The following is a 24,507-nucleotide window of genomic DNA, read 5'->3' on the forward strand; positions in this document are numbered from 1 at the left end:
AAACACATTTAGAGCCTACTGTTTACTGGAACTCAAAACTGAATTTACACAAAGGGATGACCTAGAAATGAGTGAGGAAAAGCTGTGTTGCATTTAGATTCATAACAGATATGCATAATTGATTCCTTAAAAGGTTAAACACCCTTAGCATATGTAAGGATAGTGATGTACCCATGATGGGTTCATAATCATTATGGCAGTGCTTTGTTTTACACAATTCTAAAGCAAAGGTAATGTTTCTTCTTTGGAGATTATACTACTGGTATTTAGGGAAGCATATGTTTCCAAGTAGATAGCTGTACAAGAGGAGTGACTCTTTCCTAAACAGAAGGAAGATTCACGGAGCAAACAGACTAAGCTTACGAGGCTCCAACTGACACTAAATTCTCTTTGCAACTGAAATGCAATTACATATTGAGGACAAGTGCTAAATATAAACAGAAAAGGCCAAATTCATGACTTTTTTTTTGCTTTGTTTTTCCTTTAATTTGCAGGAAGAATTAACTACCCCATACACACTCTAATTCTTAATTGACACACACAGATCAGGCAATTTGGTGAACTGTTTAGCAGGTTTTCTATTTGTAGAAGTTTATGTAGCTCTTATGTCCATAAGATGTTATAAAGATGCTAAGGAAATTCATAAAAGAAATATTTAAAATGAAATAACATAATATACACCATAAAAATCAGAAAAAAAGAGTATGTCACTTGAGGATACATCTGTAAGTGGTACAAAAATTTATTAATAGGTGTGATTATTAAAAAAATTCAGGTTATGTATTTCTTCTTAGAGGAAAAAGAGAAATGCAATCTGTGTGGTAGAGACAGGGGTTCTTGCTGGATGAATGATCCATGGGTATTTATTATTGCTTCTTAAATATTGTTATACAATCTTTTTAAGGTTTTTAAATTTGAAGCTTATAATTCCTAACTTTTTAAAAGTTGAAAAGGCAAAATAACACTGAAGAGAAAGCACAAATTAAGTTGGTAAAAAAAAATGACATGGAAATAATAATAAAAAGTAAAGTTAATTGGTTGATGGAAGTATCTTCGTATTGTACTTCCTAAAAATTGAAATGCATACCATGTAACAGACACAACTAAACCTAAGTCTCTAGAAGGGTTAAAAGGAGAAAGTTGAGGAAAAGCATAACAGATAAATACTAACAAAAGAAAGCTATTGTAGCCATTTAAATAATGAGAAAACTGGACTTTAGGACAAAAGGCAGTATTCTTCATTCTCCCTGTCTCTAGCTCCTGTTTCTACATTTATCCTCTGAGCTCACCCCACCAGGCTCCTGCTCCTAGCCTTCCAGGACTTCTGATAAATCATCTCTGTCTATTTTTTTCTTATTCCTAGCTAAATATTTTCAAAGCCTAGGATCTTTAATCTCTTATCTCTGGTAGTGCTTACTCTCTGTGCACCACTGATTTGGTACTTATTACATGCTGTGTTTTAGTGTTACTGATATTCATGTATTTCTTTAATGAAATTGTAATATCCCAGAGCTAGAAAATACACTTTATTCATCTTTTAACACCCACTGCCACTGCACCCTAGGACCTGCCTTATGGCGGAGCCATGTCACCTGGCATATAGTAGAAAGTCAATAAACATGTCAGCAGTTAACTGAAAAATGGCTTCTGAAAGGGCATAAAAAGCTCTTTTAGGATGTTTGAGTACTTTGCTAATGCTATGCATTCACACTTTCTAAGCAGTCTCTTAGCCAGAACTTAGAATGGAGAGAGGAATGGGTAGAGAATGTCCCAAAGGTGTGGAGTTGGGGAAGAGGGTGCCCACATCTGGACCCAGCCGGGAACTCACACACATTCCTGACTGATCTTTAAAGAGGCAGGCTCTGCTTATAAACTTTTGCCTCTGCTCCTGGACCTAAGTCCATCATCTAGTACACACTCAATAAATGCTTCTGCACAATATGAAGGAATTGAATATTAGTCTGGGATAATTTAATTCACTCCCATAGCTTCAAAACAACATGCGGGTTTTAGCTGTGGCTTCTCTGCACAGGGAGAGGGTGACAGGGAGAGAGAAGGGCCAGCCCAGCCCAAGCAGAAGGCAGATGTCCACACTAGAATCGGTAGTCTGTGCTCAGGGCTGATGGGAGCACAGATGAGGAGAGTGGATTTCGTTCTGCCACCTAAAGGTGGACTCAGGAAACACACAACATATGTTGAAAAGGAGATGGCAAAGCCCCTGGAGAAGATTCTCAGGGCTTGTCTGCTGGCCATTGAGAAAGAGCTGCAATTCCTCCTTCTTCATGGTGCACAAGATAAGCTGTCTGCTCCAAACTTCTTTCAAACATACTGCTTTTTGAGTAGGCAGTACATCAAGCATATGGTCTAAAATTCAAAGGGTACAGCTACCAGTGATTACAGGCATGTTTAGGTATACCTAAACATTTCATATTTGGATATACTTCCACACATTTATGTGTTTATATATTTTCAGGTAAATAGTTCATCTAATAACATGCTATACTGAATCTTGGCTTTTTTCATTTAACAGTGTATGCTGTAATTCTTTCTATTTCTATTTTTGTACATATTATCTTTAAAATCCCAGCCTCTAATATTGCCTGGTATGTGATAGTTTCTACTAAATATTTCATTAGTGGATGAATGAATGATTTAATGATAGTCTCTAATTCCTTCTGAACCTAAGTCACCCCACAACAGGTTTTAGAAGCACCTTATCTTGTACTCCATCTCCAACATGCATCTTTTTGCCTATAAACATCACATGCAAATCTCAAAGTTAATCTCAAAAAAGAAATTCATCCTGTAGGAACCTTCCCTGAATATTGTCTCTCAGGCTTGTCTGCAGTAGCTATCTCTAAGCACTTAACAATTGTCTGCTGCTTTTGATTGTCCTCTGATTCTTCTTTGTTGAAATAAGAACCATAAAGATGTGAACAATACTCTTAATAATTTTTACTGAGCACTTATTTCTGCCAGACACTTTACTATGAGCACATTATATGCATTTCTCATAAGTCCTTACAACATGCCTATAAAGGAAGTAATATTATCATACCTATCAGTGCCCTTCCAATACCATCTTCACTCACCCTTGAGATCATGAGCAGACCCTGTCCTCATAGACCAAAGGTTTCTGGCATCTCACTGCCCGAGCGACCTCTATAGAGTGTGCTTATCCCAGATGGATAGTCCAGAGATGCCAGCATATTGGCACTCCAGAAGTGACTCTTAACCAGTGAGATGTGGGTGTTGATAGATAAATACCCATCTTTCTCTCCCCTTAGTGGCAAAACCTTGAACTGTGTTCTTCACAGTCACTTCTAGGGTGCTTATGTGAGGGACCCTCAGCTGCCCATAGTAATAAAACCCTTCTTATCTTTCATTCCTTTCCTCCTTTCTGTTCTCAATTCCCCACTGGTTTACTTCCTGAAATCACCTGCCAGGTAAACTACTCACACTCAAGTCCTTGTTCAGGGTCTGCTTTCGGGGAAACCAAAGCTAAGGAAACTGAGGTTGAGTGTGTGAGTAACTTGTTCAAGTACGTTTATACATCAAGTAGCAGATTCAGGATATGACCCAGACACCGTGCTCAAGAACACCAACTAGATTGTAAGTGCCTCAAAGTAGACCAATGAATACTGTGTTCCCTCCACAGCACATTTCAAAATGCAAGCCAAAGTCAGAACTTAACACATACTTCTGTTGGTCAGTGTCATTTTATGTTTTGGAAGTGTTTCTTTGCTGCCCCAGCATATGGGGACATGCATTTTAGGCACTGCCTTCTGAAGATACTTAGATATTTAAAAGCATTTTAAGCACTGGCATTTAAATATGTGTGCTCATAATTGTTAGGGAAGTGTGCATTAAAAGAGTGGCTCATGCTTAGTTGCTGAGTGTCTTCTTGTTGCCCTACAGATAGCAACTTCATCCTCGCGAATGCCCAGGTGGCGAAGGGGTTCCCCATCGTCTACTGTTCTGATGGCTTCTGCGAGCTTGCTGGGTTTGCCCGAACCGAAGTTATGCAGAAGAGTTGCAGCTGCAAATTCTTATTTGGGGTTGAAACCAGTGAGCAACTGATGCTTCAGATAGAAAAGTCACTGGAGGAAAAAACAGAATTCAAAGGAGAAATTATGTTCTACAAGAAGAACGGTGAGTAGACTTTCTTAGATTGATGCTCACTGAACGGTTGTGAAAAGTCACTGTCTTTTGGCTCAGTAATTGCTCCATAATTCCCATTAAAGCTTAATGGTACTTCACATAAATAGTCTGTTATAGAAGTTCCATAAATGACTTGGACAATGGCCTTGTTTTAGCCATTAGCAACATAAACTGCTTGAAACTTTAGTATTAGAATTATAGCTATTTAATGCCAATATATTAACTGAGTTAATATATGTTAAAATAAAGTATATTACTGTTTTATTATGGTCATTCTTAAAATATAAATTAGATTTGATAGTTCTTAATATATTAACAGATGATGTTTTTTCCAGAGGTATTTTTCCAAATTTAATGCTTTTAGGAACCACATGTCAAACTTCAGTTATTAAAGACATAACCAAGTATTCACTGGCAGAAACAGAAGTTAATTTAAAGGACATAGGAATTTTCTTTTCCAGTTCCCTGACCACAGAGCCTTTCTCACCACTTTTTTAAGTTATAAAGACAAAATAAGAGACACATGGTGTCTCAGGGTGAGAGTAAATTTGCCTGGACTCAAAACTGCCACTGAGGAAATACTAAGTGTTTTCTGTGGCTGCAGTTCTGTGACTCTTCTGAATGAAAGAGACTGTCAGGTCAGGTATGGTACTTGAGTCCTCTGTGGGAATTGATATTATTCTATGGGCCCCAGGAATGAGGTAAATCCAAAAGGCATTAAAGTGGGGAAATGCTCAATAAAAAATTAGACAAATTGTCATTTTCCAATTCCTTTCTCTCTCTTTGATAGTTTTCCTGAAAATAACATATAGCCCCCTGAGTTTTAGCTGGGCACATGGTCGCCAAGCTAGAGAATATATTTCCTGCCTGCTTTGTGCTTAGGTTGGGCAGGTGACTCCATTTTTGGCCAGTGATATGCAAGGATCTGGTTTATGTGTAACTTCTAGGTAAAGTCCCTAAAAGATGAAGTTTTGTCCTCTAATTTCTCCTTTTCCACGGTGTTAGGGACTGATCCTTGTGTCCTCAAAAATTCCTCTGTTGAATCCCCAATCCCTAATGGGACTGTATTTGGAGATGGGGCCTTTAAAGAGGTACCAAAGATTAAAGAGGTCAAAAGGGTGGGGCTTTACTTCAATATGACTGGTGTTCTTACAAGAAGAGCAAGAGACGCCAAGGACACATCCACCCACAGGAAAGGTTACGTGAACACCCAGTGAGGAGGTGGCTTTCTGCATGCCGAAGAGAGTGACCTCAGGGAACACAACCCTGTACGCCCCTTAATATCCACTTCCAGCCTCCAGAACTATAAGAAAATAGGTTTCTGTTCAAGTCCCCCAGTCTGCAGCATTCTCTTACGGCAGCCCGAGCAAAGCCGTACATGTGAGTCAGATGGAAGGTGAGGCTGGAAAGCCAGCTTCAGCCATTTGACAAGGGCAACACCACGCAGGGTGCAGAGTGACAGTATGGAAGGAAGAGGGGTGGGGTTGCAGATCCACCTTCCCCAACCCACAAAAGACAAACACATTTCTCTCTTGTTTGAGCACTACATTTTGGGGTCTTTTTGTTACAACATTGAAATTTCACTCTAACTTGGGGTTTCTCCATTGCACCGGCACTATTGACTTTGGGGCTGGTAAATTAGCTGTTGCAGGAGGGTGTTCTGTGCGTCATAGATGGTTAACAGTATCCCTAGCCTCTCCTGTCTTGCTGTCTTAGAGTCATTGTCAGAAGAGAACTAGGATCCCGGACAGGTGAACCCCACCCCCTTTTCTAAGTTGTTTGTCCTTGGGGGACATTCTTTGATCATGTGACTTTTGGATGTGCAGCAGTCGTGAAATACTGGAGAGCAGCACCCCAGGAAGGGCATGGTGTCCGTTCTTTGGCACTAGGAACATAGTTCAGACCACTCTATCCTTCCCAGGGTCAATGGATAAGGCCTACATGGCAAAAAGGATAAAATAAAAGGATTCCAGCTCTGTCTAATTATACCACACTCATTGAAAAGAAGGCCTGAGATCAAAGAAAATAAAGGATGTCACTGAGAAGACAGCCGGGTAAGGAGTGATAAAATCACCGTCTGGAGGAACAAAGGGAAAAGACACCTTTGTCTGAGGTGGCCATTGAATGCAGACATGTCCTGCTCAAGATAGGGCCTCGCAGAGGTCACTGCTGATTCATCAGAGTGTCTTCCTTTTTAAGGTACCTCAGAATATCCAAAGATGCATCACTGAGAAAGAGAATGTCGGTGGGGAGCCCAAAAGATGGAAACTCTGGGGACCAGATAAATAGAAAATATGGAGCACAGGGTGGGAATTAACCCTCCAGAAATTTCCTGAGCTTAGTTTTTCATAAGATGCCTGTGGCCTTGGACCCCTTTGGGTGGACATCATTAAAGGCATCCATCCCCTCTGAGCTTCTCACTATGGGAAATTATCTGAAATTTTGAGCAAATGAATTGATCCAGTTACAAATGATTGTAAATCACTGTCTCCCCTGTGATAATCCTGACGTATTATCACTGTTTTTAGGAATATCTCTCTCCACACACAATTGTGAGCCTTTGAAGGTACAGTATGTACATTAGGTATTTCCGCATCTCCAGTCCACAGGACTTGACTCTGGAGCAGTGTCCACCATATGTTAGTTTTTCCAGGCATGCTTGCTGAATGGCATTGAGATTGATTATCAGAGGGACCTATGGATAATTTAGAGGATGTTTGCATTTCCAATTTTAATATGCTTATGACCTCAAGGGTTCTCCTCTCCTTCAAGGATCATTTTCTTTTAATGTAGTTTAGAAAGTAGATGGCTTGATTCTCATCCTGTCCAGATACATCTCAACGATCTGCGGCTGAGCTGCTTTGCCTCCTGGCCCCCCAGTGCTGCAGCTGGTCTCCTGACCTCCCAGGGAAAGTGATGGGAAAAAGCTGCTCTTCCTCTTCCTGCCCGAGCCTGTAATTATAATAGCCTCACCCAGGGCTTCTGAAGTGCAGAGTATTCCAGAGGTTTAGGACATCTGCTGGGACTTATCATAAAGGAAGACACTCCAATCAGAATGGCAGATAGGCCTGTTCACTGAGTCCCAGGGAAAATGAAAGCAGGAGCTCCTATACCAGCCTGACCCAGCTTGGCAGAACCTCCATTCTTAGTGATGTGTTCATCTTGCCTCACTTCCCTCCCTCCTGCAGCACAAAGACAGCCTCTTGTTCATACCTCACGTGCTGGATACCCCCTTCCTTCTTCTGTTCCCCCTGGAGTTGTCCTTCCTCGAGGATCTGTCCTCCTCTCCTGACTCAGCAAAAATGTGGGACCCACTGTGTGGGAGACAGCATTCTCCAGAAGAATTCATGCCGAAATGCAGAGGGATTCAGCCACAATAAAAATAAAAATCATAAAGGGCTTTAGAAGAATAGTCCACATCTGATCCCTTTCCTTATCTCTGCTCCACCGTGGTGTGAAGTTCTGCCCACTTCTCTCTGTAGTAATGTGATTTCATCCAGGAAACTTACAGAAAGTAGGCAAGTAGGCACATAGACATGTGAACACATGCATGCCCACCTCCTAAAATAAAGCATAGTTATCAGGGAGAGTACAATCTTTTATGGTAATAACAACTAGAAAAAGAATAATAGCTAAAACTTATATAATGCTTATTATGTGCTAAGAACTTTCCCACATATTTCACTTACATTAACCTATTTAATTCCAGAACACTCCTAAGAAACTCTTCTATTGTCCTATTACAGATAAACATAATGTGCAAACTTTTCTTTGTCTAAAATGGAGAGAGTAGTATTTCATGTTTTTATGTTCAGGGCTAACACTTTGCATTTCTCCTAGCTATCTACTTTCTAGATAGTCCAGGGTCTACCTATACACAGTACCAGAAATGAGTACCACTTAGATGCCTGCACTTCTGTTGATATGCAAAAGGTATTAACCAGAGGTGTTCTGAGCAAACAAATATAAGGCTACCCTAGCAGTAACCATTTTATTAACTTCGTGTTTTTCCTCTCATTTTTTAAAACTATGAGCACTACTAATATCTTTGTGTTTCTCTCCTTTTCTTAGCACCTAGCACACTTTGCACACTACTCTGCACCATACAGTGCAATATGACCCTGTGGAACTCCATATGCCCTGCAGAACAATATGTGACAGAGATTGCTTATTCTTCCTTATAGCTACATAGCATCACATTATATGGATCCATCGCAGTCTACTCAACCAGTCCCCTGCCGATGAACATTTGTGTGCCTCTAGAATGTGCTGTTTGTTTGCTTTTTCTGCCCTTCTCTTTTTAAATACTCGTTTGTTATTTAGAAAGTTGTGTGTATTTTTCTAAACGTTATCCTTTATGTGAGATGTTCACCTTTATAATAGTTTAATATTTTAAAGATTTCAAATTTTAAAGGTTTTTGTCTACATCTCCTGCCATAACACTGTCATTTGCCAGGCCAACCTTTCCCTCCTTCCCCTCTTCCCGTGTAATCTAAAGCACTGTTCTTGCTTGTAGTACCAGCTAACATCTATAAGACAATCGGCATGCTACTCCTGCTTGCCCTGCAGACTCCCTTTGGTTCTCTCTCTCCTCTTTCATAGTTATATTTTCATTATCAGAGCAAATAACAATTACATGTGTTTTGTCATTTCATTCTCCATTATTTAATCTTATTGCTACAGTTAAATATGTTTCACCATCACCATACATCCTTATCCTAGAGCTTCTCCAATCATCTCTTGGTTGCTAGATACTTGCTTTCTAAGCCGTCTCAGGAAGAGCTCATGGGAACTGTTTTCCCTGAGTTCTTCTATCTAATAACGGTATGACTGTGGCCTTTAGGTTTGTAGATCAGTTTGGCTGAAAAGTAAACCTTTTGCTCGTATTTTCTCCACAAAAGTATCAAAATTATGTTGTTCCCTGTGTACTGGCATAAAGTATTGTTTTGGCCCAAAAGCACTACTGATTAAGTGACTTGGTATTGGATCCACAATATTCTAGGAATTTATTTTATTTTATTTTATCCCAGTAATTTCACTGGAGTATATCTCGGCATAAGGCATGGGTCAACAACTTTTCTGTAAAGGCCCAGAAAGTAAATATTACAGGTATTGCAAGCTACACAGTCTGTGTCACAAGTACTCATCTCTATCATCATGGTGCGAAGCAGCCATAGGAAGTATGTAAATGAGTGGGTGTGGCTTTCTTCCAATAAATCTTTATTTACAAAAACAGGAGGTGACTTAGATTTGGCTTGCAGGCCATCATTTACTGTTTCCTCATATAACATATTTGGGGTCAGATTTTTCCCCTTGATACAAGATATGTTATATAGTATTTTTTTAATTAATAAAAGTCTTTTAATTATCATTACTGTTCTGTTCTATTACTTTGGTTTTTCTCTTTAAGATCACCTATTATATATATGCTGGCTCTTCTTTGCCTGTCCTCTATAATTTTCACTTTCTTATTTTCATTTATTTCTTTCCTTTTTCTTTTTCCATTTTTACCATGTGTAGTCTATTTCTTTTCCTTTCCCTTTGTGGTATTCATTCAGACTTGCATTTCTTCTCTTCAAGTCTTAAGTTCTTTATTTTTCACTTATACTCCCTCCTGAACTTAGCTCACTCATATTATATCATTCTTTTGCCTCATATGTTAGTTGTTAAGGCTGCCATAACAAAGTACCAAGACTGGGTGGTTTAAATAACAGAAGATTATTTTCTCACAGTTCTTGAGGTTAAAAGCACTGCACTTCACAGGATTGCTTGCTTTTTAGGCCTCTCTTTGACTTATAGATAGGCAGCTTCTCCCATGTCTTCATCAGGTCTTCCCTCTGTGTGTCTTTGTCCTAATATCCTCTTCTTATAAGGAAACCAGTCATGTTATATGAGAGTCCATCCTTATGACTTCATTCTACATAAATTATCTCTAAAAAGATACTCTTTTCAAATACAGACACATCCTAAGGTAAGTTTATTTATGGTGTGTCTTTATTTTCAGTAAGTGTGTTACCAAATAATTTTTCTCTTTGTCTTCTCTTTCATCCTTTACTATTGTCATATTTGAATAAGATGTGTTTTCCTTAACTTGAAGATGAATATTGAAAATACAGATGTGCTAGGAACATTTTCATAAAAATCTATGGTTCTAAGGTTCCCTCTGCCATTTCTATCAAGTAGAGTTCTAGTTCCTGAAGTTTCTTTTCAGTAGTGAGTTCTGTCCTTCCAAGAAAGATTTTCTTCTGGACTTCCTGGGATCACTGAAGGCTCAGACAGCCCCAACACCATCCTAATTTTTCTGTAGCTCACTTGCACACCTTAAACTGGAGACTGTGAAGCTCCCTTCTAGTTTCGGTTGTTTTCAGATCCATCTGTAGAATCCTCTACTCAAAGAGGATTTCTTTTTTAGGGAGTAGATACTTACTGACTATTTATGAAGTCCCAAGTTCCTAGGACTATGAAAATTCTCCTTTTCCTATCCTATTTTTTCTATGCATCTTCTATTCCTGCAAGGGCCTAGCTTCTCAGTTTCTATTGTCCATCATTCTATATTCTGAGGTTCATGGGGACACATTGTCATATAGTTTCATTGATGATATCTTTCATGGATTTCTGGTTTTGCAACCTTAGTTACTTTAATTTTGTGCAAGGATTGGGGATGTTTCAAAAACTGAGTATTCACTGCCACTGCTATCTTCCATGTAGCATTTTAAACAAGCCTTTTTTAGACAATGTACAATTGCTTTAGCTATATAAGCCCAAATTTCTGAGAGTCCCCTTCTCCTTTTTTTCTTATTAAATTGCCATTTGCATGACTGGGGAGTGAGGGGCTTATCTGAACTCATGAAATAATGCAGAAAGCACCCCTAACCTTTTGAGTGTCTGCTGATTCATACATGACCGATCTGTCTGATGCTCCTCTTATTGGAATTTACAGCTAAGTTTTGTGACTGGTGGTGCTTCCTAAATGAATTTACCTTCTCTTAGCCCTTGAAACCACTGTATATCCTCTTAATTTTTGTCTTCTCCTCCATCATGCCACTAATCAAGGCATTAATCACTTTTTTCTATCCACCTTATCTCTAGCCTTGAGAAGATAATGACTCCCTTAGGTATGCACACCCATCCTTTACACATATCAGCAAAGAGTCTCTGAGGAAATAAACTGGGGCACCCTTTGTGCTATAACATTTCCTGAAAAGTAGTCAGCTACCTCCATGTTGATAAAGAGGTAGCTGACAAGCAGTTTCTCTTGAGTCCCAAACAGAGAAGGAAAAAGATACCTAATGCTTCAATATTTCCCCAGTACTACCCAACACAGTTTCTACCTGCTTCAAAGCTGTAAAGCTTCACAGTGGAGAGGCAATCTCAGGCCTTCCATACCCTTTCTCATAGTCCCTCAAGCTGAGAACAGACAGGCTGAAATGTCATGTTGTATTTGACATCTTCCAGATTCTACCTCCTTGGCTGAACTGTAATGGTAGAAAGTTGTGTGTTTTTTATATCCTGGAAGACCACCATAATTGGGTCTATTAAACCCTAGGCCCAATTATCTTAGCATATCCTCTCTATGGTAAGCTTATCTTTCTAGTCCATTTTCATATTAAATAGATCTGACAGGAGGAGAAATTCTGCAAGAAAACAAAGATTGAAGAAGAAAAATAAAATGATACAATTAACTTTGCAAAAGTAATGTCCTTAGGTATTAGTTTGCTGAGGCTATCATAACAAAGTAGCACAAACTGAGTGGCTTAAATGGCAGAAACTATTGTCTCACTGTTCTGAAGGCTAGAAGTCCAAGATCAGGAGGTCAGTTGGGTTGGTTCTTCTGAGAGCTGTGAGGGGCACCTGTCCCACGCCTCTCCCCCAGCTTCTGTGGTATGGTGGCCATCTTCCGCCTTCCTTAGTTTGTAGATGCATCATCCTGATTCCTGCCTTTATCCCCACATGGTATTTTCCCTGTGTGGGCGTCTGTGTCCAGAGTTCTCCTTTTTATAAGGGTGCTTGTCATGTTGGATTAGTGCCAATCTAATGACCTCATTATAAAAAGCTGATTGATTACCTCTGTAAAGACTCTCTCTCCAAATAAGGTCACATTCTGAGGTACCGGGGTTTAGAACTCTAACACATATTTTGGGGAACAAAATTCAACCTATAACACCTGGTTACATTCACATTAAACTGATTAGTATTTAAGTCATTTGCCCAAGATTCAAAACCAGTAAATAAAGAAAACAAGATGCATAAACAACCTCTCTCTCCAAGGTCCTCACTCTTAAACCACTGTTCTCTGTGGAAGTGGGGATGGTATCTCTCAGGGGCATATTGAAAATATGGGGGTGCCTGACTTAATAATTGGGAGTGCTTTTGCCATTGTATGGGCATGAGTCAAGGATGCTAAATATACTGTAGTCTATGGGATGATCTTGCATTTGAAGAATTATCCAGTATTTAGCATGACTTTCTTTGTGTTTTATTGAGGTATAATTGATATGTGAAAATTGCACATATTTAATGTATATTTCTTGATGAGTTTGAACATACACATACATCCATGATACCATGACCACAATCCAGATACTAAACATATCCATCAGCTCCAGAAATTTTCTAGTGTTCTTTGTGGTTTTTTTGTTCATATGTTTGTGATAAGAATGCTTAACATGAAATCTGTCCTTTTAATGTTATGCAAAGTGAGATAGCCAGTCACAAAAAGATAAAAACTGCTCAATTCCACTTGTATGAGGTATCTAAAATAGCTCATAGAAGCAGAGAATAAAATGGTAGTTGTCAGGGGTGGAGGGGAGAAGGGAATGGGAAAAGCGAATAAAGCTTCAGTTATTCAAGTTGAATAAAGTTGTGGAGATCTGCTGTATAATGTGCATCTATAGTTAACAGTACTTGCACATAACATGAACTTCTAATGTGCCATCAAACTTCCCAGGAAGTAAAACGCTGGTTTCTAATGATCTGAACTTAGAATTTAACACAGTGTTTTTTTAGGAAGGCTTCAGTTTCCCACTGATTCTCCAAAAATAAAGCCATAGTGTAGTGAGGAGAGATTGAACTTTATCTTGTTCAGAATTTCACCATATTGGAAAAACTTGTCACTGACTCACAGTATGTGTCATAGATTCAGCACATCTGCATGCCACCTGTCCTTGGAGCAATGGCGTTCACAGTGATTATGCATACTGCGCCAATTCTCCAACGGCTTCATTATACCCTCTATGGCAGGCAGTCACACCTGAGCATTTTGTATTGAGATGCATACTATTTTACCAAAGAGGACTTCACTTTCATTTTCCATTACATTACTGTTAAAAATATATAGTATTGGGGCGGAGCCAAGATGGTGGCGTGAGTAGAGCAGTGGAAATCTCCTCCCAAAAACACATAGAGATATGAAAATATAACAAAGAAAAATCTTCCTAAAATAGAGACCACAGGACACAGGACAACATCCAGACCACATCCACACCTGCAAGAACCCAGCGCCTTGTGAAGGGGGTAAGATACAAGCCCCAGCCCAGCGGGAGCCAAGCGCCCCTCCCCCCGGCTCCCGGCGGTCCCCGAGAGATTTTTTTTTTTTTTTTTTTGGCGAGTGCTTTTTGGAAGCCTTAAAGGGACAGGGACCCCATTGCTAGGGAGGCAGGGTGGCGGGACTGGTGAGTGGGTGCCTGGGACCGGCACTTGAGGACGGAGGAAATCGCGCGTTTTTCCCCTTTTATTTTCTCTTTTTGGCGAGGGCTTTGTGAAAGCCTTAAAGGGACAGGGACCCCGGTGCTAGGGAGGCAGGGCAGTGGGACTGGTGAGAGGGTGCCTGGGACCGGCGCCTAAGGACAAAGAATATCCTGCACTTTTCCCTGCGGGACCGGTGGGCGGGTGCCTGAGACTGGCACTTGAGGACGGAGGAAATTGCGTGTTTTTCCCCTTTTTTTTCCTATTTTTGGTGAGTGCTTTTTGGAAGCCTTAAAGGGACAGGGACCCCGGTGCTAGGGAGGCAGGGCGGTGGGACTGGTGTGAGGGTGCCTGGGACCAGCGCCTGACGGCAAAGATTATCGCACGTTTTTCCCTGCGGGACCAGTGGGTGGGTGCTTTTTGGAAGCCTTAAAGGTACAGGGACCCTGGTGCTAGGGAGACAGGGCAGCAGGACCAGTGAGCGGGTGCCTGGGACCGGCGCCTGAGGACAAAAAAAAAAATCGCGTGTTTTTCCCTTTTTTTTTTTTTTCTGTTCCCTCTCTCATTGTTGCTGTTGTTGTTTTGGTTTGGAGAGTGCTTTTTGGAAGTCTTAAAGGGGCAGGACAGGTCACTTAGACCAGAGGCAGGGAATCTGGGAATCTCTGGGCACTCTAACCCCCTGGGCAGCAGGAAGCACAGAGGCCCCTTACGGAGATAAATAGCCTCCCGGCTGCTCCCCCTCCAACGGGGCTCCACGATTTTGGAGGAGCAGCCCCAGCCAGGCCACGCCCACAGCAACAGCGGAGATAAACCCCATAGCAACTGGGCAGGAAGCAGAAGCCCTGTCTGCACACAGCTCCCCAGCACAGGCCACTAGAGGTCGCTATTCTCCCAGGAGAGGAAGGCCACAAACCAACAAAAAGGAAAGCTCTCCCAGCTGTCACTTGTACCAGCTCTACAAACTATCTCTATCACCATGAAAAGGCAAAACTACAGGCAGACAAAGATCACAGAGACAACACCTGAGAAGGAGACAGACCTAACCAGTCCTCCTGAAAAAGAATTCAAAATAAAAATCATGAACATGCTAACAGAGATGCAGAGAAAAATGCAAGAGCAATGGGATGAGATGCAGAGAAAAATGCAAGAGCAGTGGGATGAAGTCCGGAAGGAGATCACAGATGTCAGGAAGGAGATCACAGAAGTGAAACAATCCCTGGAAGGATTTATAAGCAGAATGGATAAGATGCAAGAGGCCATTGAAGGAATAGAAGCCAGAGAACAGGAACGTATAGAAGCTGACATAGAGAGAGATAAAAGGATCTCCAGGAATGAAACAACACTAAGAGAACTATGTGACAAAGCCAAAAGGAATAATATTCGTATTATAGGGATACCAGAAGAAGAAGAAAGAGGAAAAGGGGATAGAAAATCTCTTTGAAGAAATAATTGCTGAAAACTTCCCCAAACTGGGGGAGGAAATAATCAAACAGACCACAGAATTACACAGAAACCCCAACAGAAAGGATCCAAGGAGGACAACACCAAGACACATAGTAATTAAAATGACAAGGATCAAGGACAAGGAAAGAGTTTTAAAGGCAGCTAGAGAGAAAAAGGTCGCCTATAAAGGAAAACCCATCAGGCTAACATCAGACTTCTCGACAGAAACCCTACAGGCCAGAAGACAATGCCATGATATACTTAATGCAATGAAACAGAAGGGCCTTGAACCAGGATACTGTATCAAGCACGACTATCATTTAAATATGATGGCAGGATTAAACAATTCCCAGACAAGCAAAAGCTGAGGGAATTTGCTTCCCACAAACCACCTCTACAGGGCATTCTACAGGGACTGCTCTAGATGGGAGCACTCCTAAAAAGAGCACACAACAAAACACACAACATATGAAGAATGGAGGAGGAGGAAGAAGAAGGGAGAGAAGAAAAGAATCTCCAGACAGTGTATATAACAGCTCAATAAGTGAGCTAAGTTAGGCAGTAAGATACAAAAGAAGCTAACCTTGAACCTTTGGTAACCACGAATCTAAAGCCTGCAATGGTAATAAGTACATATCTCTCAATAGTCACCCTAAATGTAAATGGACTTAATGCACCAATCAAAAGACACAGAGTAATAGAATGGATAAAAAAGCAAGACCCATCTATATGCTGCTTACAAGAAACTCACCTTAAACCCAAAGATAAGCATAGACTAAAAGTCAAGGGATGGAAAAACATATTTCAGGCAAACAACAGTGAGAAGAAAGCAGGGGTTGCAGTACTAATATCAGACAAAATAGACTTCAAAACAAAGAAAGTAACAAGAGATAAAGAAGGACACTACATAATGATAAAGGGCTCAGTCCAACAAGAGGATATAACCATTCTAAATATATATGCACCCAATACAGGAGCACCAGCATATGTGAAGCAAATACTAACAGAACTAAAGAGGGAAATAGACTGCAATGCATTCATTTCAGGAGACTTCAACACACCACTCACCCCGAAGGACAGATCCACTGGGCAGAAAATAAGTAAGGACACAAAGGCACTGAACAACTCCCTAGAACAGATGGACCTAATAGACATCTATAGAACTCTACATCCAAAAGCAACAGGATATACATTCTTCTCAAGTGCACATAGAACATTCTCCAGAATAGACCACATACTAGCTCACAAAAAGAGCCTCAGTAAACTCCAAAATATTGAAATTCTACCAACCAATTTTTCAGACCACAAAGGTATAAAAGTAGAAATAAATTCTACAAAGAAAACAAAAAGGCTCACAAACACATGGAGGCTTAACAACATGCTACTAAATAATCAATGGATCAATGAACAAATCAAAATAGAGATCAAGGAATATATAGAAACAAATGACAACAACAACACAAAGCCCCAACTTCTGTGGGATGCAGCGAAAGCAGTCTTAAGAGGAAAGTATATAGCAATCCAGGCACACTTGAAGAAGGAAGAACAATCCCAAATGAATAGTCTAACATCACAATTATCAAAACTGGAAAAAGAAGAACAAATGAGGCCTAAAGTCAGCAGAAGGAGGGACATAATAAAGATCAGAAAAGAAATAAACAAAATTGAGAAGAATAAAACAATAGCAAAAATCAACAAAACCAAGAGCTGGTTCTTTGAGAAAATAATCAAAATAGATAAGCCTCTAGCCAAACTTATTAAGAGAAAAAGAGAATCAACACAAATCAACAGAATCAGAAATGAGAATGGAAATGGAAAAATCACGACAGACTCCACAGAAATACAAAGAATTATTAAAGACTACTATGAAAACCTATATGCCAACAAGCTGGAAAACCTAGAAGAAATGGACAACTTCCTAGAAAAATACAGCCTCCCAAGAAACACAAAAGTTAAACAAACCGATTACGAGCAAAGAAATTGAAACGGTAATCAAAAAACTACCCAAGAACAAAACCCCGGGGCCGGGTGGATTTACCTCGGAATTTTATCAGACACACAGAGAAGACATAATACCCATTCTCCTTAAAGTGTTCCAAAAAATAGAAGAGGAGGGAATACTCCCAAACTCATTATATGAAGCCAACATCACCCTAATACCAAAACCAGGCCAAGACCCCACCAAAAAAGAAAATTACAGACCAATATCCCTGATGAATGTAGATGCAAAAATACTCAATAAAATATTAGCAAACAGAATTCAACAGTATATCAAAAGGATCATACACCATGACCAAGTGGGATTCATCCCAGGGATGCAAGGATGGTACAACATTCGAAAATCCATTAACATCGTCCACCACGTCAACAAAAGAAAGACAAAAACCACATGATCATCTCCATAGATGCTGAAAAAGCATTTGACAAAATTCAACATCCATTCATGATAAAAACTCTCAGCAAAATGGGAATAGAGGGCAAGTACCTCAACATAATAAAGGCCATATATGATAAACCCACAGCCAGCATTATACTGAACAGCGAGAATCTGAAAGCATTTCCTCTGAGATTGGGAACCAGACAGGGATGCCCACTCTCCCCACTGTTATTTAACATAGTACTGGAGGTCCTAGCCATGGCAATCAGACAAAACAAAGAAATACAAGGAATCCAGATTGGTAAAGAAGAAGTTAAACTATCACTATTTGCAGATGATATGATACTGTACATAAAAAACCCTAAAGACTCCACTCCAAAACTACTAGAACTGATATCGGAATACAGCAAAGTTGCAGGATACAAAATTAACACACAGAAATCTGTAGCTTTCCTATATACTAACAATGAATCAATAGAAAGAGAAATCAGGAATACAATTCCATTCACCATTGCATCAAAAAGAATAAAATACCTAGGAATAAACCTAACCAAAGAAGTGAAAGACTTATACTCTGAAAACTACAAGTCACTCTTAAGAGAAATTAAAGGGGACACTAATAAATGGAAACTCATCCCATGCACATGGCTAGGAAGAATTAATATCGTCAAAATGGCCATCCTGCCCAAAGCAATATACAGATTTGAGGGAATCCCTCTCAAATTACCAGCAACATTCTTCAATGAATTGGAACAAATAATTCAAAAATTCATATGGAAACACCAAAGACCCCGAATAGCCAAAGCAATCCTGAGAAAGAAGAATAAAGTAGGGGGGGTCTCACTCCCCAACTTCAAGCTCTACTACAAAGCCATAGTAATCAAGACAATTTGGTACTGGCACAAGAACAGAGCCACAGACCAGTGGAACAGATTAGAGACTCCAGACATTAACCCAAACATATATGGTCAATTAATATCTGATAAAGGAGCCATGGACATACAATGGCAAAATGACAGTCTCTTCAACAGATGGTGCTGGCAAAACTGGACAGCTACATGTAGGAGAATGAAACTGGACCATTGTCTAATCCCATATACAAAGGTAAACTCAAAATGGATCAAAGACCTAAATGTAAGTCATGAAACCATTAAATTCTTGGAAAAAAACATAGGCAAAAACCTCTTAGACATAAACATGAGTGACCTCTTCTTGAACATATCTCCCCGGGCAAGGAAAACAACAGCAAAAATGAGCAAGTGGGACTACATTAAGCTGAAAAGCTTCTGTACCGCGAAAGACACCATCAATAGAACAAAAAGGAACCCTACAGTATGGGAGAATATATTTGAAAATGACACATCCGATAAAGGGTTGACGTCCAGAATATATAAAGAGCTCACACGCCTCAACAAACAAAAAACAAATAACCCAATTAAAAAATGGGCAGAGGAACTGAACAGACAGTTCTCTAAAAAAGAAATACAGATGGCCAACAGACACATGAAAAGATGCTCCACATCGCTAATTATCAGAGAAATGCAAATTAAAACTACAATGAGGTATCACCTCACACCAGTAAGGATAGCTGCCATCCAAAAGACAAACAACAACATATGTGGCAAGGCTGTGGAGAAAGGGGAACCCTCCTACACTGCTGGTGGGAATGTATATTAGTTTAACCATTGTGGAAAGCAGTATGGAGGTTCATCAAAATGCTCAAAACAGACCTACCATTTGACCCAGGAATTCCACTCCTAGGAATTTACCCTAAGAACGCAGCAATCAAGTTTGAGAAAGACAGATGCACTCCTATGTTTATCGCAGCACTATTTACAATAGCCAAGAATTGGAAGCAACCTAAATGTCCATCGGTAGATGAATGGATAAAGAAGATGTGGTACATATACACAATGGAATACTACTCAGCCATAAGAAGTGGAAAAATCCAACCATTTGCAGCAACATGGATGGAGCTGGAGAGTATTATGCTCAGTGAAAGAAGCCAAGCGGAGAAAGAGAAATACCAAATGATTTCACTCATCTGAGGAGTATAGGAACAAAGGAAAAACTGAAGGAACAAAACAGCAGCGGAATTACAGAACCCAAAAATGGACTAACAGGTACCAAAGGGAAAGGAACTGGGGAGGGTGGGTGGGCAGGGAGGGATAAGGGGGGGAAGAAGAAGGGGGGTATTAAGACTAGCATGCATGGGGGGCAGGGAGAAAGGGGAGGGTGGGCTGCACAACACAGAGAGGACAAGTAGTGACTCTACAACATTTTGCTAAGCTGATGGACAGTAACCGTAATGTGGTTGTTAGGGGGGACCTGATATAGGGGAGAGCATAGTAAACATAGTATTCTTCATGTAAGTATAAATTAAAAATTTAAAAAAAAAAGAGAACGAAAGAAAGAAAAGGGGGATTACTCCTTTATAGGATAAAACTATTGGTAAATCAAAGATCAACGCATGCTTTAAATATCCTTAATGTTGATCACTTAAAGGGTGTCATATGATCAGCTATGGAGGTACTCTTTTCTGATAATATTCCTTTCTCTTAATAAAAAAAAAAAAAGCAGTTACTGTGTGCTGACCTCCAATGAGTTCTGCACAGTGGTATAGAGGGCATGTCCACGTGTGGGCAAAGGGTCTGTTTGTTTCTATGCAGAAGATCAAGGCCTAGCTTGGATACCCAGAAAATGAACTAAGATACTATATGAGGAGGAGCTTCCAGCATCAGCACTCTCTGGAGGACTTGTGCCGGGGGATGTTCATCAAAAAGCCTCCACAGGGATCCAGGCGATGCTGCGGTTGTGACTGCATCCATCCCACCGTCTCCTGGACTTGCCATAGGAATGAGGAGAGAGATGTCTAGGCTGGCATGTGCATACAGTGAGACAACAAATTTGACTGGATCTGTACTGTTGGAACTCAACCAGGAGTTGGGAGGGGTGCAAGGTGTAGCACTCCAAAATAAATCTTATGACTATAGACGATCTATGGTTAAAAGAACATATGGGATGTGAACAGATCCCAGAAATGGGCTGCTTTAATTTGTCTGATTTCTCTCAGACTGTTCAAGTACAGTTGGACAATATCCATCATATCATAGACAAATTTTCACAAATGCCTAGGGTGCCTAAATGGTTTTCTTGGCTTCACTGGAGATGGATGGTAATTATAGATTTGCTTTGTTTATGTCACCATATTCCTATTATGTTAATATGTGTGTGCAAATTAGTTAGTAGTTTAAAACCTATACATACTTAAGGTACTCTACAAGAAGATATGTCAAAGAAATAATCAATCCTCCCATGTTTCCTTCCATATGCTACATCTGTAGCTTTTCTTCTTCCTTCCTAATTACAACCCTTAAATAGAATTTGTGCCTCATATCGAATTTAGCGAGTATCATAATTCCTCCAGGTGGTAAAGATACCTCGAGACAAGTGCTGGGCATAGAAGCCACAGGGCATAAATCTGCAAAGAAGTAAAAAGCTAACCTTTGCAAACAATACGGCTTCTCTCTCACTTACCAACTTTACATTTCCCTGTATGGCCCCGGAAGATGACTGGTTAGCCAGAGACGGGTAAGATTCCTCAAGGGAGGAACAACCTAAGACAGGCACAGTCACAGGGGGGCCATCAGGTGAGAATTTGGGGATCAACAGAGGTGAGGCTCAGAACCTCACCCCCCCTGCTTTGAGAGAAATCTTCTGCATCCGTGGATGTTTTGCTGCCCTTGTCTAGCCTGGATTAATACTTAGTCCATAGGCACACACCTGATCATCTGATCATCTACATTTGCCCTCTTACAGCACTAAACTATGTTTTCTACCTTTATCTTGCATCTACCTACCACTTCAGCATTTTATTAAAAATAAAAATAATAATAATAATAATAAAGGGAGAAATGTGGGATCAACATATAAATCAAGTACAAAAATCAAACGAATATTCATATTTGACCTGATTGTTTATAGGTCATAATGCGTGATCAAAACCGAAAGTTTCTGTGATGAATGCCCTTGTACTGTTCACCATGTAAGAATTTATTCACTATGTAAGAATTCGTTCACCATGTAAGAACTTGTTCGTTATGCTTCATAAGATTGGAGACTGATGAGAATTAGACTTGAGATGGATTAGTGATTGTACATTGAGCATTGACCCCCCTATACTGAATTTTATTGTTGTTAACAACCATTTGATCAATAAATATGAGAGATGCCCTCTCAAAAAAATATATATATATACATATAGTATTGCTTTTCCGAAAATAATGTGTGTAGCTAGGCAAGTTTTATTATGATGATTTTTCAGTTCTAAATAGAAAAGAGGGAAATACAAGTATTTATTATAAAAGAGAATTTTAAGTCTGACAGGGTTGTGGATGACTCTTAACTCACAAACTCATATCTTCCCAAGATTTTATTTCCATGTATTTCTGGCACTATTGCTTACTTAATGTTTTTCTTCTAAGTTGATTCACTTTTTTAAAACTCATGTTGCATGCAAAAAAAACACCTAAACAGTGTTCTACATGGAAAACCAGTATCTCTAGCCTCAAATAGAACGTCACCATAAATAAATACACAGTGAAAACATTGTAATTTAACTTTTTATTAAAAAGTGTAAAGGATGTCATGAAATTTAAGTTATAAATCTAATTGATTAGACCATGTCATGCAGCACATACATTATTTTATTTAATTTTTCCAGTAACACTCCAGAGTAAATATGAATTGTCTCAGTTTTTCAGATAAGGAAACTGATGCAGGAAAAAATATTTGAATGCAGGTCTGTCATGTTATGTGACAGACAGCCCTCAACTTGGCATTGCCCCCACAATTCTCTTGTTAATTTTCTTTATCCACTGAGGTACTTCACAATTCTTTACTTAATTTTCTCATGACATGGAAAACTGCCTAGAGAAATCAATGCTGAATCTATTGGTTTTCTCTCTAATATTGTTAGGTTTTCACCTTTATGTGATACCAACTTTAAATTGCATAAGTATCTAGGACAATAAACACAGTTTATTTACAATTTACTGTTTGTTTATAGAGGATGCCTCCTAAGGAGGGAGCATTTCCTCAACTGCTAGGTGGATATTCAGTTACAAATCAGAAGCTGAAAAACTAAATTGTTCAGTAAATAAAAGTGGTGTGGGAAAGTAGGGAGGAAGCCAGAGGGAGGCAAGAGGCTCGGGAGGCCCCTCTTGGATCCGCTTGGGGGAAAGAAGGGAAGGAGAGGTTGGGGAAGAGCAGAAGAGAGATGGGGGGAGGCAGCTAGTGGCATCTTACTCATTTCCCTCAAAGTGTCTAAAGGTAGAATTGATGTGATAGCGGCATTTTTTGTTTCAATGCACATTAAAACAAAAATGCAATTATTAAAATGTAAGGTATTTATATGTACCACCTAAAATAATCCGTGTACTCCCAGGAGTGTGGATAGCACTGACTGGGTGCCACTCTGTGCTCACCCCGGGGTACACATGAACTGCCCAAATCAGACAAATTCACACTCTTCTTATGAGGTCAGCTCATGATAAAAGACAAAAGGATGCAGATTTCCTCATGACCTGCCTCTTTTTTTTTCCAATCAACTGCTCGTGACAGACAATTATAGTAGGAAACACTATTTCCCTTCTAACATTAAGTTTATATGTAAGATATCCTCAGTGAGGTCTATTATACCCACTTATTCAATATGACTCTGCAGAAGATTTTTAGAATATTTGATTATGCCCTCCAGGTATTTTAGATTTGAGCTCAATATAAGAGGAAGGACAAAGCCTTGGGGTCGTAGAATGTCAAATATTCCCCAAATTAACATTTTACATGTGCAGCATCGTTACTCCCCCATCCTCTTGAGAATGGGCTTGTAGCACTCTACACAGAATGGTTTCAGGTAGATCCAGAATCCAGAGCAGGGGATGGTATGCCCATCCCTATAATCAGTGACCAAAACAAGAGAATGCTTTTTAATGGAAAGTGTGCTGTCAACATGAGTGTCTTCTGTGGATTTGGACTTTCGCAGCATGGGTGTCACTAGAATTAGATTTTCATCTCATCTGGAAAATAAGGAGGCAAGCCTGCCAACCAGGAATCTGTTGTAGCAAGAACCAGAGAAACCACACTTGAGATTACAGAAAATAAAAGAAACTTTATCTTAAGGTTGGGTGAGACCTGGGGCAAAAGTAAAGATAATTCTGAGTAAAGCAAGATAACTTCCCACCCAGCCCTCCCATGGGCTGAGACCTGAGTCCAGAGAAGGGCAATACAAAGCCAAATGCACTATTTCTCATGAAGAACTCCTTGGGCTACTGGGCAAAACCACCACACCACAGGCATCAGCCTTGCATGGGGTGAGTCTGTTGGCAACAACTGACAATATCAAAGTGAGCACATGACTAGGTTATAGAGATGGTTCTTCTGGATTTTAGAAGTATTTGTGAAAAGGATGGGGACACAGTGTCCTCAGAAGCTAGTGAAGGTAGGAGCACAGATACTTTGTTCAGTGAAATGGACACAGCCCTATTCTTATTCGCAGGTTGAGTGAAGGAAGCACAACACACTTTCTCTAGTGTTGCAGCTATCTATTGCTGTGTAACACCTCAGAACTTAGTGACTTAAAATAGCACCTGTTGTATGTTACAATATTGTGGGTCAGGAATCCAGGCTGGGCTTGGTAGAGTGATTCTTCTTCCTTGTGGAGTGAGCAGAGCTTGCCTGTTGGGTAGATGGGAGCTACTTTACCTTGGAGGACACTGGATGGTGTCACTACAGGTCTGGCATCTTGGAAGTCTGGGGTCAGCCGGGACAGTAGACCAAAGTGC

The 24,507-nt window shown here is 40.0% G+C and overlaps 1 protein-coding gene across 1 annotated transcript in view; it reads left to right on the forward strand.

Moving 5' to 3' along the window:
• KCNH8 (potassium voltage-gated channel subfamily H member 8) overlaps positions 1 to 24,507 on the forward strand; it is a 350,458-nt gene that overhangs the window by 112,254 nt on the left and 213,697 nt on the right. The window contains exon 2 of the mRNA XM_036996268.2: positions 3,919 to 4,152. Within this exon, the coding sequence (XP_036852163.2) occupies positions 3,919 to 4,152 (234 nt within the window). The remainder of the gene's footprint in view (positions 1 to 3,918; positions 4,153 to 24,507) is intronic.

The sequence above is a fragment of the Manis javanica genome, chromosome 15, assembly GCF_040802235.1.
Source record: "Manis javanica isolate MJ-LG chromosome 15, MJ_LKY, whole genome shotgun sequence".
Classification (NCBI taxonomy): domain Eukaryota; kingdom Metazoa; phylum Chordata; class Mammalia; order Pholidota; family Manidae; genus Manis; species Manis javanica.